We start from the raw sequence: 16,873 nt of genomic DNA on the forward strand, positions 1-16,873 counted from the left end.
CCAGTTTCCATGGTGTACATACTTCCAGTGTGGCTTATTTCAAACTACCAATATGACATGGAACATGGAATTGGAAAGAGCTGTGCTATAGAACACTGTTATAGTATAGGTGTACACGTTGTTGTTAGGTGCCGTCAAGTCAGTTCCAACTCATGGTGACCCTGTGTACAATAGAATGAAACACTGCCCAATTCTATGCCATCCTCAAAATTGTTACTATGTTTGAGCCCATTGTTGCAGCCACTGTGTCAATCCATCTTGTTGAGGATTCTTCTTTTTCACTGACCCTCCACTTTACCAAGCATGAAATCCTTCTCCAGGGACTGGTACCTCCTGATAACATGTCTAAGTATGTGAGACATAGTCTCACCATCCTTACTTCTAAGGAGCACTCTGGCTGTACTTCTTCCAAGATAGATGTGTTTGTTTTTCTGGCAGTCCATGGTATATTCAATATTTTTCACCAACACCAGGATTCAAAGGCATCAATTCTTCTTTGGTCTTCCTTATTCATGGTCCAGCTTAAAAAAAAAAAAAATGCATATGAGGCAATTGAAAATACCATGGCTTGGGTCAGGCAGACCTTAGTCCTCAAAGTGACATCTTTGCTTCTTAACACTTTAAAGAGGTCTTTTGTCCTCACAGTGACATCTTTGTTTCTTAACACTGTAAAGAAGTCTTTTGTAGCAGATTTGCCCAATGTAATGAGTCGTTTGATTTCTTGACTGCTGCTTCCATGGGCACTGAATATGGATCCAAGTAAAATGAAATCCTTGATAACTTCAGTGTTTTCTCCGTTTATTTGTTGCTTATTGGTCCAGTTGTGAGGATTTTTGTTTTCTTTATATTGACATGTAATCTATACTGAAGGCTGTGGTCTTTGATCTTCATCAGTAAGAGCTTTAAGTCCTCTTTGCTTTCAGCAAGCAAGTTTGCGTCACCTGCATAACACAGGTTGTTAATGAGTCTTTCTCCAATCCTGATGCCCTGTTCTTCTTCATATAGTCCAGCTTCTCTGATTATTTGCTCAGCATACAAATTGAATAAGTATGGTGAAAGGATACAACCCTCACACACACCTTTCCTGACTTTAAACCACAGAGTATCCCCTTCTTCTGTTCAAATGACTGCCTCTTGATCTATGCACAGGTTCCTCGTGAGCACAATTAAGTGTTCTGGAACTCCCATTCTTCACGTTATCCATAATTTGTTTTGATCCACACAGTCGAATGCCTTTGCATAGTCAATAAAACACATGTAAACATCTTTCTGGTATTCTCTGTTTTCAGTCAAGATCATGTGACATCAGCAATGATATCCCTTGTTCCATGTTCTCTTCTGAATCTGGCTTGAATTTCTGGCAGTTCCCTGTCGATGTACTCCTGCAACTGCATTTGAATGATCTTCAGCAAAATTTTACTTGCGTGTGATATTAATGATATTGTGTGATAATTTCCACATTCTGTTGGATCACCTTTCTTCGGAATGGGCATGAATATGGATCTCTTCCAGTCAGTTGGCCAGGTAGCTGTCTTCCATATTTCTTGGCATAGACGAGTGAGCACTTCCAGCACTGCATCTGTTTGTTGAAACATCTCAGTTGGTATTCCATCGATTCCTGGAGCCTTGTTTTTCGGCAATGCCTTCAGCGCAGCTTGGACTTCTTCCTTCAGTACCATTGTTACCACTGAGGGCACGGAGTCCCTCTGGACTCAATGGGCCCTTGTCTTTCTCTTGTAAGAATATACAGAGGAGACAATTTTGGGTTCAGCTCTAACAGGTTTATTTTACTTGTGACAAGTAAAAGGAGTCAGTGGGGGCACATGCTGCTCCAAAAAACTGACTCAAAAAGGGAAGCAAGTCTAGGGCTTGTGGAGACAACAGAGTAATGGATATTTAGTGGGTTTCTTTCAAGGGGCAGTTACTTCTCAGAATGGCAGTGCATATTAATTAGGTTGCATGTGCATCTGGACTCCAAGATGGAACCCGCTGATATTCAAGATGGAGTCCTCTCGGCAGCCCTTGGCATCACTTATTATGCGATATAGCACAGGTGCACTGATCTTTGGCACTACATCACCCTCTTGGGCGGGCTGAGGAAGGTCAAACAGCAGTCACGCTTTGTTCTTCTGCGCATGTGGAGCCTGTAAAGGGGGACCAAAAAAAAAAAAACCCCAAACCCATTGTCATCGAGTCGATTCTGACTCATAGGAACCCTATAGGACAGAGTAGAACTGCCCCCATAGGGTCTCCAAGGAGTGCCTAGTGGATCTGAACTGTCGATCTTTTGGTTAGCAGCCATAGCTCTTAACCACTACACCACTAAGGGACTAGAAAAACGCTAAGAAGGAGATAGTAATTCACAGGTTGTTTCAAGCTTATTTCACGTTGACAGGATGTAGTTCCTGGTTACCCAACTTGTAGATGATAATCTTTTAACAGCTCTTTTGTTCTGCCAGCACAGTTAACCCTATCTGTCTCACTGTCAGTTCTTGATCATATGCTACCTCCTGAAATGGCTGAACGTGGACCAACTCCTTTTGGTACAGTGACTCTGTGTATTTCTTCCACCTTCTTTTGATGCTTCTTGCTTGAATTTTTAATTCATTTCTTTCAGCTTGAGAAATGTGCAGCATGTTCTTCCCTTTTGGTTTTCTAACTCCAGGTCTTTGCACATCTCATTATAATACTTTGTCTTCTCAGAGCTGCCCTTTGAAATTTTCTGTTCAGCTTTTTTACTTCATCATTTCTTCCATTCACTTTAGCTACTCTATGTTCAAGAGCAAGTTTCAGAGTCTCTTCTGACATTCATTTTGGTGTTTTCTTTCTTTCCTAACAACAGGTGCTGGATAGGTCCCTGGTTGGCACTGTGGTTAATCGCTTGGCTGCTAACCGAAAAGTTGGCAGTTTGAACCCACCAGCCGCTCCATGGGGGAAAGATTTGTCAGCCTGCTTCTGTAAAGATTACAGCCTTGGAAACCCTATGAGGCAGTTCTACTCTGTCTATAGGGTCACTATTAGTTGGAATTGACTCAATGGCAACGGGTTTTTATGTGCTGGATAGGTCCCTGGTTGGTACCGACAGTTTGTGCTTGTCTAGTAACCCTAATGTTGGCCATCTGAACTCAGTGGTGCCTTGAAAGAAAGGCCTGGTGATCTGCTTCCATAAATATTATAGCCAAGAAAGCCCTATGGAGAAGTTCTATGCTGTAATACATGGGGTCACCATGAGTCAGAATCGACACAGCGGCAATTTTTTCATTATTTCGAACACTGAGGGGCAAGGGTAACAGACTTTGGGGGACTTTAATAGTTCCCATTCTGTTGGGCTTCCTTCTGTTCCTTCTGGTGAGGAGAAGGGTGGATCTTTAGGGGCTTTCCAACTTCTAATTTGGGACTTGAAACATAGCAGGAGTGCAGGAACCTAGAAAATACAATGCTAAGTGAAAGAAGCCAAATGGAAAGGACCACATATTGTCTGATACCATCTACATGAAATGTGCATAATAAGCAAATGCACAGAGACAGAACGAAAGCAGATTCATGGTTGCCAGGGGCTGGGGGGAGGGGGAGATGGAAAGTGATTTTTAATAGTATGGCATTTCTTTTGGGGGATGATGGAAATGTTCTGGAATTAGATACTGGTGATGATTGCCCACGATGTGAATGTACTAAAAGCCATTGAACTGTATACTTTACAGTGGTGAATTTTATGTTATGTAAATTTTATCTCAATAAAAAAAAATTGCAAAAATCTACTTGAACCACCACCACCCCAGGTTTGATATGCCCCGCTCTGATACTGGACGAGAGAGTGTCTCCACCCCAAATCCCTTTCTCTTTGAGCTATCTCCTCCTAACTCACATCTCAGCAAAGCTTTCTGGATCACTCTCTTCTTTCAAATATGATGTCCCTGGGCTTGCCCTGGGCTCCCATCACGACTGGGCTACCTCCGCCATGTTGTGTAAAGATCATCGAGAAACAGAATTATCGATTTCCTTAGCTATGCTCCCCAGGGTGACATCTACTCACCCCATAAACGTGACTGATACAGGTATAGTGAGTGTGGGCTTACCCTGTGTTCGTGTGTGTGCGTCCATGCGCATGTGTGTGCAAGCATATGTGTGAATGGGTGTATATACTTTAGATACACGTCTACAGATATAGTGACTGATTTAGAAAATAATACTGGAATCATTATTCCCTGTTCTTGAGCACAGAGAATGTGACCCACCTGGAACTGTGCTTGCAAGTGCTCACAAGGACTCACAAGGACACGTCAACTGCACCCTGAGGTATAAAGACAACTAACATAATCTTGGAAAATGTCTTTTAGGGAAACTTTCACTTAAGCCAGAACACAAAAGACTTTACACTCTTATCTTTTTCTATTAACATTTAGTGAATAGAAATTTGTTGAACCAATGAAGACCCTCCTGACTGTCGGTTACTGCAACCTATACCAATGATTGTTGAGAAAGACAACCCAAAATGTAGGATCGCAGTTCCTAGCCAATGTGTGAAAAGGTGAAGCTTTCAATGGTTTTGCCTATTTGTAATGCTAATATATACTGATGACTCTGTAACCTTCCTTGGACTCAGGTAGACATGGCTGTGGTAGCATGCTTGTTTGTTTTCTCATTCTTGCCTATTCTGTAATATTTCCTTGGACTCAGGCAGACATGGCTCTAGCAACATCCTTGTCTGCTTCCCACTTTTGTCTTTTCGAATATATGCCGAAGAAAACTTTCCTTTTACTTTACTAAGCTTTCTGATGTTTTTTCCCTTACGACAAGGCTCAACAGGAGCCCTGGTGGTGTAGTGGTTAAGAGCAACGGCTGCTAACCAGAAAGGTCAGCAGTTCGAGTCCACCGGCTGCTTTTTGGGAACCCTATGGGACAGTTCTACTCTGTCCTATAGGGTCACTATGAGTTGGAATCGACTCAACAGCAACCAGTTTTTTTTGAAGGGGGAGAGGAAGAGGGTTTTGGTGGCTTAATAGTTAAGTGCTTGGCTGCTAACTGAAAGATTGGGGGTTCAGACCCACCCAGCAGCTCCACGGGAGAAAGACCTGGCAATCTGCTTTCCATAAAGATTACAGCCTAGATCAGAAGGAGGGAAATGCAGAAAAGAATTTCAGATTTTCATGGACTCCAGACTTCCTGGAGCCATAAAGGCTGGATGAACCCCTGGAACTATTACCCTGAGATAATCTTTAAACCTTAAACCAAAAATATCCCCAGAAGTCTTCTTAAAACACTAGTTTAGCCTAACTAGTAAAAACTGTCTGCCTTGAGCATTATGTTCTTTTAAGAACTATTTATATGGAATCAAACTGATAACAGCAACTGGAGAGATTAGATAGGAACCTTAAGGACAGTAAGTTTGTTAATGGAGGAGGAACAACTCAGAAAAGGAAGGTGAGAATGGTTTCACAACTCAATGTAATCAGTGTCACTAAATGGTACAGGTAGAAACTGCTGAATTGGTGTAGATTTTGCTATATATATTCTCAACAACAAAATAAATAAAATTATACATATATATATATATATACATATATATGAGCCCTGGGGGCACAGTAGTTAAGAGGTCGGCTGCTAACCAAAATATCGGTAGTTCAAATGCACCAGCCACTCCCTGGAAACTGTATGGGGCAGTTCTTCTCTGTCCTATAGGATTGCTATGAGTCGGAATCAACTCGACAGCAACAGGTTCTATATATATATATATATTTATAATATATAATTATTTCATATCTACATATAAATAAAGATTACAGCCTAGGAAACCACCCTATCAGGCAGTTCTACTTTGTCACATGGAGTTACTATGAGTTGGAACCGATTTTATGGCACCCAACAACAACATAGCATTTAGTGACGGGGGCCGGAGTTTAATAGGCTCGAATTTCTTCAGAAAGATAACTCTCACATGATCTTAAAGGGCTGTGAGGGTTTCAGTAAACACTTATAAATCAGATACAGCAATATTGGTATGGCAGGTGCTGTGCCAACTTTTTTTTTTAGTTGGATAGCATAGTCGGTTTTATTGAAGATTACAAATCTTTAGTAGTATTAGGAGAGAGACAGCTTTTAAAAATAAAAAGACCCAAATGAATAGATGAATTTTATTGCATCTTAAAAATATCACACATATGTCTTAGGACTCATCCGGGCTTGTTTCCATAGCTGGACAACTCTCAGATCTCACTCATCAGCCTGTTGGAATGGTTCCTTTTTCAGAGACATAGATACCATCCAATAATTTTTGGATATCCTTGTTTTTAACTCTCAGTGGCTTGCTGAGTTAAAGCAGACAAATTTGACACAAGTTCAATGTCGTTTCCTTCAAGAATTATCTTTCTGGGCTTCAGATACTGAACAAGCAACACCTGGCCTCATCCAAACCCTACAGATGTATTTTTCACCCAAGAAATTTTGGATTTCAACAAGAGACCCGCTCTCCTGAATAACGACCTTGACAGGGAAGTTAGCATACACAGGTCTCATCTTGTAATGGAAGCCCAATGTAACGCCCTTGATTGTGTTCTGTACTTGACTCAGACAGTGCGAACTATAGCCAGTTCCTTTCTGTTTCCTCACCATTTGCCAACGTGAAGCCTCCTCTTTTCCTTCCAAGGAGACTGAGCTCTACATGGATGCGACCGAAGTCCCTCCACAGGGTTCCTCTGGGGCCTTTCACGGTAACTGTGATGTTCACGTTTTCTGGAATGCTGACAGCCTGGTTGCTGAGAACTGTCTTCATTCTCACAGTAGATGTGGCAAAGCGCTGTGCCAACTTTTAACAGCCATAATTAAGCTTGAAGGACTGTAACTGCAAAGGTTCCATTACCTCCCCATGCTCAACCAGGTCACACCCTGCTTGACTCAGCCCCCATGTTCTCCTTTTAATGGCCACTTGGTTCAATACTCTGAGCAGAACACAGCCCCTGGGCCAAGGCACAAATGGCAACCGTCTCTAATCTGCTTGTGTAATAAGCCCCAAGGCTCTTTTTTTTGCTTAGCGGTTGTTCAACCCATTCGCTAAATATGTATTAAACACCTAAGCAGTTCAAGTTCACCAGCCGCTCCTTGGAAACCCTATGGGGCAGTTCTACTCTGTCTTACAGGGATGCTATGAGTTGGAATGGACTCAATGGCAATGGGGTTTTTTTTTTAATGTGCTTGAGGGAAACTCTGGTGGTGCAGTGGTTAAAAGCCACAGCTGCTAACCAAAAGGTCAGCAGTTTGAATCTACCAGGCCCTCCTTGGAAACTCTATGGGGCAGTTCTACTCTGTTCTATAAGGACACTATGAGTTGGAATTGACTGGACAGCAATGGATTTAGTTTTGCTTTTCATGTGCTCGTGGCACAGTAATTAAGTGCTCAGCTGCTAACTGAAAGGTCAGCAGTTTTAGCACACCCGCCGCCCTGTGGGACAAAGATGTAGCAGTCTGTTTCCATAAAGATTACAGCCTTGGCAACCCTATGGGGCAGTTCTGCCCTGTCCTACAGGGTCGCTATGCGTCAGAATCCACTCCACAGCAACAGGTTTTTTTTTTTTTTTGGCTTTTCAATCTAGGAGCCTGGGTGGCCCAAGCGGTTTGTGATCGTTGCTAATGCAAAGGTTGGCAGTTCGAACCCACCCAGCAGCTCCACAGAAGAAAAGGCCCGGCAAACTGCTTCCATAAGGATTCCAGGCAAGAGAACCCTATGGGGCAGTTCTACTCTGTAACCCATGGGGTTGCTATGAGTCAGGGGCTGACCTGATGGCAACTAACAACAACAACATGTGCTGGACACTGTCTGAAGAGCTGGGGTACGAGATCTCTGTCTTTCGGAACTTATAGTTTCCCTGCTGCTTGACTTCCTTCTGTCCTCTCTGGTGAGGGGTGAGGGAGGTCTTTGAGGGGCTTCCCAACTCAAACACGGTAGGAGCTCAATAAATATTCCTTGAATGAATTGGTGCAGTTATTTGACCTGTCGACATCTGCTTTGCATCTTGTAAATGTCCTCTTAAAGAGCCCTGGTGGAACAAAGGTTAATCATGTGGTTGTTAACCACAAGGTTGGCAGTTCGAACCCACCCAGCGACTCTTCAGGAGAAAGACCTGGTGATCTGTTTCTCTGAAGATTACAGCCAAACAAACCCTATGGGGCAGTTCTACTCTCACACCTGGGGTCGCCAGGAGTCGGAATCAGCTTGAAGGCACCCAACAACAACAACAAAGTCCTCTTTAAAACAAGGCAGTTCAAACACAGAGCTGGGTCCCATTAGCTTTCAGACTAAACATTAAATACAATAGATCACACTGCCTCACCCAGCCCCCAGAAGCCAGTTCAGTGTCTGTTCTGTCCACTGTCCGGGTCCCTTCTGGATGTAGACCTTATGCAGGATAACTTGAGGGCGGCTGGCTGTAAGGATGGTCTTAGTTTCCTTGGGCTGTGGCAACAAAACGCTACTAGGTAGGGGGTTTAAAGAACAGAAATTTCTTGTTTCAACAGTTCTGGAGTCTGGGAGTATGAATTCAGGGCGTGGGCAGGACCACGCTTTCTCCATCCACTCTAGGGGAAGATTCTTCCTTGTCTCTTCCAGTTTCTGGTAGCCCCAGGCGTCTATTGATGTTCCTTGACTTGTAGATGCACGTTCACATGGCGCCTTTCCCCCTGTGTGATTCTGTCTGTGTGCCTGTTTTGCACTTTTACAAAGTTTATACCACTTAGGTATAAACAGTTAATGTGCTCAGCTGCTAACAAGAAGGTTGGAGGTTCTAGTCCACCTTGAAATGCCTCAGAAGTTAGGCCTGGTGGCCTACTTTGAAAAATCAGCTATGAAAACTCTACGGGGCACAGTCCTACTCTGACACACATGGGGTCACTGTGAGTCAGAATCAACTCTGTTGCAACTGGTACCAGTACTCCAGTGTGACCTCGTTGACTGATAACATCTTCGAAGAAAGATCCAATTTCCAACCAAGGTCACTTCACAGGTCCAGAGATTAGACTTCAACATGTCTTTTTGGGGAGCACAACTTAATTCCTAATAGATGGGTCTTCTGAATCTTCCTTTAGCATTTATATTGTCCCCAAAGATGTGAGAGGAAAGACAAGGGCAGAAAAGTCACGCTCAGCTCCTCACCCCTGGGAACAGGTGCTGTTTTCAGCAGGATTTGTCCTCGTCCTCTAAGTCAAGTCTGCAAGAAATATCACATCTTTCCGTTTTCTGTTCATCAACTTGATTTTAATGGAGAAAACTTCCTCTTCCCACTACGCTGACAAGAAGTTCAGCGAGTGATTTTTAGTATCAGAGTAGAATGCTGTATTAGTCTCCTAGGGCTGTCGTCACAAAGTACCACAAACTGGGTGGCTTAAACCATAGAAATTTATTCTCTCACAGTTCTAGGGGCCGGGGATCCAAAATCAAGGCATGGGCAGGGCCATGCTCCCTCTGAAGGTGCTAGAAGAAGATACTTCCTGGCCTCTTCCAGCTTCTGGTGACAGTCAGCAACCCTTGGCATTCCTTGGCTTGCAGCTGCATCATCCCAGTCTCTGCCTCTGTCGTCACATGCCCTTATTCCTGTGTGCCTCTGTTGCTCTTCTTTTCTTATAAGGACACCAATCATATTGGACCAGGGCCCACCCTAATGACCTCATCTTCACTTAATTACATCTGCAAAGGCCGTGGTCAACAGTTGGCAGCCATGGAAGTAGATTCCCCCTTCCCAGTTAAACCGTCAGATGACTGTAGTCCTGGCTAATACCTGACAGCAACTCCACTAGAGGCCCCAAGTCAGAACCACTCAGTTAAGCTGCCCCTAAACTCCTGAAGCTCAAAAACTGTGAGAAATACTAAATGATTGTTCCTTTAAGCTAATAAGCTTTGTGGCAATTTGTTATGCAGCAATAGATAGCTAATATGGAGTCTCTCCAACTCCCCTTCTCCCCCTCCCAGGTCTTCTTGCTCTCTTTGACATCTCCCAACCCTTGACTGAACGCTCACTCCATCAAAGACTTATGGAAGTAGATTGGGGCCCAAAACACTCAGGGAAGATACAAGATTATTAATATATGAAAGAAAAGATGCTCAACCTCAGAAGAAAGCCAAGAAATGGGGGTTAAGATAAGTAAGATACTTGGGAAGGGTATAAAACAGGAAGATGTTGTAGTAAAAAATGTTTTCTAAACCAGTGCACCTGTGTTCAATGGAAATTTTAAATGATTGTAAATGATTCCATGTTAAGATTTTTTTTTTTTAAATATCCAAAAAGGAGTATTACACCAACACAAATACTGGTATTTCCATACCTTAAAGTACACTGAACACAGGAAAACCAGTACTGCAATAGCTTAATGCAACTTTGTTTGTACTGGGGTTTCTCAGAGGGGCACTAAGTGCTGGGGGCATAGACAATGCCAAGGCATGAAACATGTCTTGTCAATTGTCTGTCTACACAAGCCTCTGATGAGATGGCCATGGTCTGGGTTCCCACGACCTCTTGGGTTCAAGCTGCTGCTTCCATGACATGTGGAATATGGGCATCTTTGGTGCTGCAGGCCAAGGCCTGGTGCTGAGTTCCCACCCCCGCAGAGTGCTGCCCTGGACCCAAGACCTTCCTCATACCAATGGTATCTCCCTGAGATTCACCCTCTTTCTCCCAAATTCTGTTCTCACTCACATTTTTTTTGATAAGGCCCATTAAACCTAAAGCCCAAATTCTAGGATGCAAAAGCAAACCAACAAAAAAACCAGTTCCCCTTTACTTGAGGGCAGGAACGGCTTCATTACCAAATCCTTCCAGGAGGCAAGTGCAAAATATTTATATTTTATCCTAGTGGTACTGTGAAGAAGGAAAGAGAAAAAACACACAATACAAACGTTAAAGCAATTCAAATTTTAAAGCAACTCCAATGTTTGTGGCACACCACAGGCACGTTGGTAACATTCATTGCACACCATGTGCATGTTGGGAACATTCATTGCATACCACCTGCATGTTAATAAACAGCACTAATCTCGTGTTTACGAGGCATTGGCTCTAAATGAACTTACTGAGTCCTCACAAGAAGTTGCTGAAGTCAGCTCTGTACTGTGTTCATTTTCAGGTGGCACACTGAGCCACAGAAAGGTTAAGCCACTTGTCCAAAGTCACCAAAGTCACCTAGTTAGGAAGCAGCAAAGCCTAGATTCAAACTGGATTGAGGCCCTGCCCTCTATCCACACTGCTTCTCATGGTCCGAGGGCAAGGGGGTGCCATTAGCAGGACTAGAGGCCGTTCTTCCAGGCCTGCCCAAGGTCGGCAGCAATTCCCAGCCACTCTGGCAGGAAGGCCGCTTTTGGCTTAAAGACTGCGTGGAAGGGGGAGTTGGGCAGGGTAAAGTTGGCCAGGTAGATGGTGTTCCCTCCTGTGAGGTAGGCTGCCCAGATCCCAAAGGTGCCAATGGTGATGATGGTGTGGTTACACTGTGTGAGCAGCGCAAAGTCCTTGGTGGGTGAGCCTTGAAAGCCATTGCCAGCAAACACTACGTCCCCGAGAGAGCTGTTGATGTTCTGCCGACACCAGGCCATGTCATCACTGGTGACCACGAAAATGGTGGTGTGGTAGCGGGCCCGGAACCAGTCCAGGGCCCGCTGCAGGTAGCTGCGGTCGGCCAGTACGCCCTTCCACACCTGCGGCATGACACGCACGTAGTCACCCCGGCGGACGTGGACACCCACGAAAGTTGCCCGCTGCCTCCGCTTGGCCTGCAGCTCCTGGAGAAACCATTGGGCCTCCCGGCGCACATGGTCATGCAGCGTGAACTCCTGGAGGATCTCGTCGCGGAGGTGGTGGTAGAAGGTCCAAGACGAGGGGTAGCCCATGAGGCGCACGTACTCCCCTGGAATGTGGCGGTACTGCTCTTCCATCCAGTCAAGCAGGTAGTAGTCCTGCCACGGGATCCTGCTGGCCACGGTGCTGTGCAGGACGGGCAGGGTGATCTTGAAGATAGGGGCCAGCATGCTGTGCATCTGGGTCGGGATGAAGGCAGGCCTTCCGTTCATCTTGGCCAGGGCATACAGAGTGGCATACTGGCCCATCTGGTTCCCCAGGCGGCCTTTGGAGTTGATGGTCCACGCACCCTCTCGGGGGAGATGCTTGGGGGTCAGGACCACACGGGCAGGGTGTGACCAGGGGGCAGGCACCAGGGCCAGGCGCTGGTGGCAGTGGAAGATGGTGGACATCACGAAGATGATAAACAGGAAGTAGATGGTGGAGAAGGCAGGGCAAGCGGTCCAGAATACCTTAATGGCTGCAGGGAGGAGAGAGGTCATAAGCCAGGAGGGATGGCTGGGGGATGGGAGTCTTACTCATTCACCTGCCCCAATCATTCATTCATTCAATCCATCTAAACATGTCTGGTGAGTTCCACTGTGTAGGTCTTAAGAGCACAGATGTTGGAGCCCTTCTGCGTGGGTGTGAATCCCAGCTCACCCCTTACTAGTGCTCTGTGACTTTAGTCAAGTTACTTAACTTCTCTGAATCTCAGTGTCTGCACCCGTTGGACAGGGGTAATGAAGCTGAACCATTTGAAACTGCAAATATTTGACCATGTTTTACATACACAAACAGCCATTTCATATGGTTCAACCTAACAGAACTACTTCATAGGACTACATGAGGATTAAATAAGATGATATTTGTAAAAACCAAAAATATCCCCTGAAGTCTTCTTAAAACCAAACAACTAGTAAAGAATGTCTGCTTTGAGCATTGTGCTCTTATATGATCTATCTACATGGGATCAAATTGACAACAGCAACTCGAAAGGTTAGATAGGAAGCTTAGGGAGCAGTGGGTTTATATCAGTGGGGGAGGAATGACCAGGAAAAGGAGGATGTGAATGGTTGCACAACTCAAAGAATGGAATCAGTGTCACTGAATTGTATGTGTAAAAAGTGTTGAATTGGTGTATGTTCTTCTGTGTATATTCTCAACAACAAAAACAAATAAAAAATATATATTTTAAATTTCATGGCATTTGGAATAAATTTTAAAAAGAAAAAAAAAAGATATCTATAATGTTCTTAGAATAGTGCCTAGCAAACACGAAGAGCTCTGAAAGTGTTGTAAGATAAATACTCCTCGAGTATGCACGTGTCTCACTGGGCAAATCTGCTGCAAGAGACCTCTTTAAAGTGTTAAGAAGCAAAGATGTCACTTTGAGGACTAAGGTGTGCCTAACCCAAGTCATGGTCTTTTCAGTCGCCTCATATGCATGTGAAGGCTGGACAATGAATAAGGAAGACTGAAGAAGAATTAATGTATTTTAATTACAGTGTTGGCAAGCATGTTATTTAGCTCCCTGCACCAGCCTCCCCTGTAAAATGGGGCTATAACCATAGCACCTGCCTGGAACGCTCTTCAAACAGTGCTATCCAACTATTTCCTGTTACCATGAGTGGGTGGGGCACATTCAAACTGGCCACAGACTCTCTGGCACCCTTCCCCTTGAACTTAGGCAGGCCTTGACTGCCTTGACCAATAAAACATTGCGGAAGTGACACTGAGTCAGTTTCAGGCTCAGGCCTTAAGGGCCTGGCCACTTTCACCTCCTTCCTCTGTGTAAAAAGTGGTATTGGGGCGTCATATCTCTTCTTCTAACTTCTCAAGGGGGGAAGGAGAATCATTATCAGCATCAACACCCCAAGGCTGATTGCTGTGGGGTGGAGGTCTCATATACCTCCACCCTCCAACCTTTTTACTAATTCTAATGCCACCCATTCCTCCCCTGGTACTTTCTGCTTCTCTGCTGGGGTCGACTATTTGTTGGAATGGCCACACAGAACTCATAGACCATACTCACAGTTACGGGGTTTATTAGGGATGTAAAAGGTTACAATTCAGGATCAGGAACAACTCAGGATACAGTTCTTTGGTCAGGACAGCTTCTCAGCAGTGTCCGTAGGCAGGCTTCTCTCTCTCAGCCCCTCCCTCGGCTGGCCCCTGCCCCGCTCTGGCAAGTGTTACAAAGCCGTTTAGCTCGGTCAGTAAGTGCCTGGAGGCACCCCACTCCACCAGTAAGCCTCAACCTGAAGGTACTCAGCTCTCTTGCTCCATGGGTCAGCATGTCCACTGTAGTAGCCTCTGTGGGCCAGGAAGCCCACTATGCCTTCTCATGCCAGTCTTCTGGCTCTGCTGCCTCTGCTGCTGCTGCTTCTCTCCACTGCTTCTCGCTGTCTCTTGCTGTCTCCAGTGTTACAGCTCTCTCCCTCTGTTTCCTGAGTCTAGGAGGCTCTCAGTACAGGGACCCCGGGTCCAAAGGATGCACTCCACTCCTACCTCTTCTTTCTTGTTGGTAGTAAGTTCCCCCATTTCCACCTCTGGGGTGGCAAAAATGACCAATTCCCTTATTAGGGTTGCATATACCTTATTTGCATGGTTCCACCCCCACAAAGGTGCCATGTACCTTCTTTGCATTATTAGTGAGCTGTCCAATCCCCTTGGTGGGCCACAAGCACCTTATTTGCATAGTTCCATCCAATCATTTGGTGAGGGTTACAAGACCATGGTGAGGGAGGCTGTATAAAAACAATCCATCTCTGAGAACAGCCTCTCTGTGATGAGACGTCAAATTGTAGAGTTTTAGCTTTTTTATTTAGGTCTGTGATGAAAACCCCCCTTCTTTTCTTTTTTTTTTTGAGCCACTTTATTGAGATACAATTCACAAACCATACAATTCACCCATTTAAAGTATACAATTCAATACAATTCAGAGTTGTGCAATCATTACCACAATCAATCTCAGAACTGTTCCACCACCTCAAAAGGGAAATCCCATACTACCCATTCTTCCCTCCCCCCCAGCCCCTGGTAACCACTAAGCTGCTTTCTGACACTACAGATTTGTCTATTCTGGACTTTTCATATCTGGTCTTTGTGTCTGGCTTCTTTAACTTAGCATCATGGGTTCAAAGTTCATCCATGTTTGTAACAGGTATCAGAATTTCATTCTTTTTTATTGCCAAATAATATCCCACTGTCTGATTATACCATATTTTGTTGATCCATTCATCTGTTGATGGGCATTTGGGTTGTTTCTATTTTTGGCTATTGTGAATAACACGGCTCTGAACATTCACATATAGATATATGCTTTCATTTCTTTTGGCTATATGTCTAGGAGTGGAAGTGCTGGGTCATAGGTAACTCACGGTGCACAGGAAGTGCCCTGCTTGTTACTTTACAAAAACCTAATTCACCCTTCTTTGGAAGGATTATGACAAACTCATTTTCCTCAGCAGAAAGGACAGGAGAAAACCAAGGAGAGAAGGGTAACAAAGGGCAGAAATCCTAAGGGTAAATTACAGGTTTATATTGTTATTAGGTGCCATTGAGTTGGTTCAGACTCATAGCAGCCCTATGCACAACAGAACTAAACACTGCCCGGTCCCAAGCCATCCTTACAATCGTTCTTAATGAGCTTGAGCTCATTGTTGCAGCCACTGTGTCGATCCACCTCATTGAGGGTCTTCCTTTTTTCCGCTGACCCTGTACTCTGCCAAGCATAATGTCCTTCTCCAGGGACTGATCCCTCCTGACAACATGTCCAAAGTATGTAAGATGCAGTCTCGTCATACTTGCCTCTAAGGAGCATTCTGGGTGCACTCCTTCCAAGACAGATTTGTTCGTTCTTTTGGCAGTCCAGGTATATTCAATATTCTTCACCAACAGCACAATTCAAAGGTGTCAACTCTTCTTCAGTCTTCCTTATTCATTGTCCAGCTTTCACATGCAGTTTTCCTTTCACAGGTTTATATACCCATGAATTTTTATAAGCCTTGTCAAACCCTTCCTGAGCTTCGGCATTCTATTTAGATTTCTCTGCTGCTTCAGCAGGACACGAAGCCCTATGCTTGCTGCCTCATAAAGTGTGAATATTTTAATAGTTGATGCGTTCCATCCAGCTGTGGCTACAATTCCCCAAAAAGATTTTACATTAGTTCTTCAAAGCTTTCCAAAATTCTTTAGTTTAACAGAAGTAGTACACAGAGACAGGAAGTTTTATCAAGGTCGTTGTTAACAGAGCTATGAGTAGTTGATGGTGATGGACATGGGTTTCCAAGTTCAACGATCTGAGAGCTTCAGTCTTGCAAAGCACCTAGCCCAGAGCCCGCAGTAGTAGACATTCAATAAATACTGCTCCCATTTTGTTCAAGGTGACCACAGTGTGGATTGGTATTCAATCATGGAACGCATTTTCAAATAAAGCCCTTAATTATGTCTGAGACTTTATATTTTCAGACCAAATTAAAAAAAAAAACAAACCTACCTTGGAGCCCCTCTACTCACGGAGCTGGTGAAATTTCGGTCCCAACTGTTATCATGGGTCCTGCCTGGGGTTCCTCCTGTATTGGAGAACTGGGGCTATGGCCTCTTGCCAAGCCCCCTGGCCCAGCCAGAGCTTCGGCAGGTTCCAAAGTAAGGAGGGTGAGGTGAACAGAACTGGAGCCTGGGCTCTGGGGAGAGGCTGCCAGCTAGGCACAGCGGTGCCGCCACCCAGGGCCGGCTTCACAACGCGCCACCTGTGCACTCAAACTGGGCCCTGCGCTCCGTTTAATGCTGTGCTGTGGCCGTCTTGAAATTCTCAATTTTTGAACAAGGGCCCGCGTTTTCATTTTGCAGGGGCCCTGCAAATCCTGTACCCGGCCCTGCCACGGCTGTGTACGTTTGAGTCTCACGAGCTCCCTCTCGTGACATTTCATCAGGCTCACAACTGCCATGTTTGCGTCTTAGCCTAAAAAGCCGCGGAAGACAACGAATGGAGGCTGGTGCTTTCCTGGGGCCTGCCGAGGGCCCACAGTCCTCAATCTGCAATTTTCCTAAAGGTGGTG

The 16,873-nt window shown here is 44.8% G+C and overlaps 1 protein-coding gene and 1 pseudogene across 1 annotated transcript; both read right to left on the minus strand.

Annotated features, from left to right (window-relative positions):
* Positions 1 to 5,991: 5,991 nt before the first annotated feature.
* On the minus strand, positions 5,992 to 6,890 carry LOC135232814 (large ribosomal subunit protein uL6-like; annotated as a pseudogene).
* A 3,814-nt stretch (positions 6,891 to 10,704) lies between these two features.
* On the minus strand, positions 10,705 to 12,462 carry LOC100662459 (galactoside 2-alpha-L-fucosyltransferase SEC1-like). Its single transcript, XM_003406828.3, has one exon. The coding sequence runs from the start codon at positions 12,311 to 12,313 to the stop codon at positions 11,267 to 11,269; it is 1,047 nt and encodes a 348-aa protein (XP_003406876.1). The 5' UTR covers positions 12,314 to 12,462; the 3' UTR covers positions 10,705 to 11,266.
* Between the last annotated feature and the right edge of the window lie 4,411 nt (positions 12,463 to 16,873).

The sequence above is a fragment of the Loxodonta africana genome, chromosome 11 (assembly GCF_030014295.1).
Source record: "Loxodonta africana isolate mLoxAfr1 chromosome 11, mLoxAfr1.hap2, whole genome shotgun sequence".
Classification (NCBI taxonomy): Eukaryota; Metazoa; Chordata; class Mammalia; order Proboscidea; family Elephantidae; genus Loxodonta; species Loxodonta africana.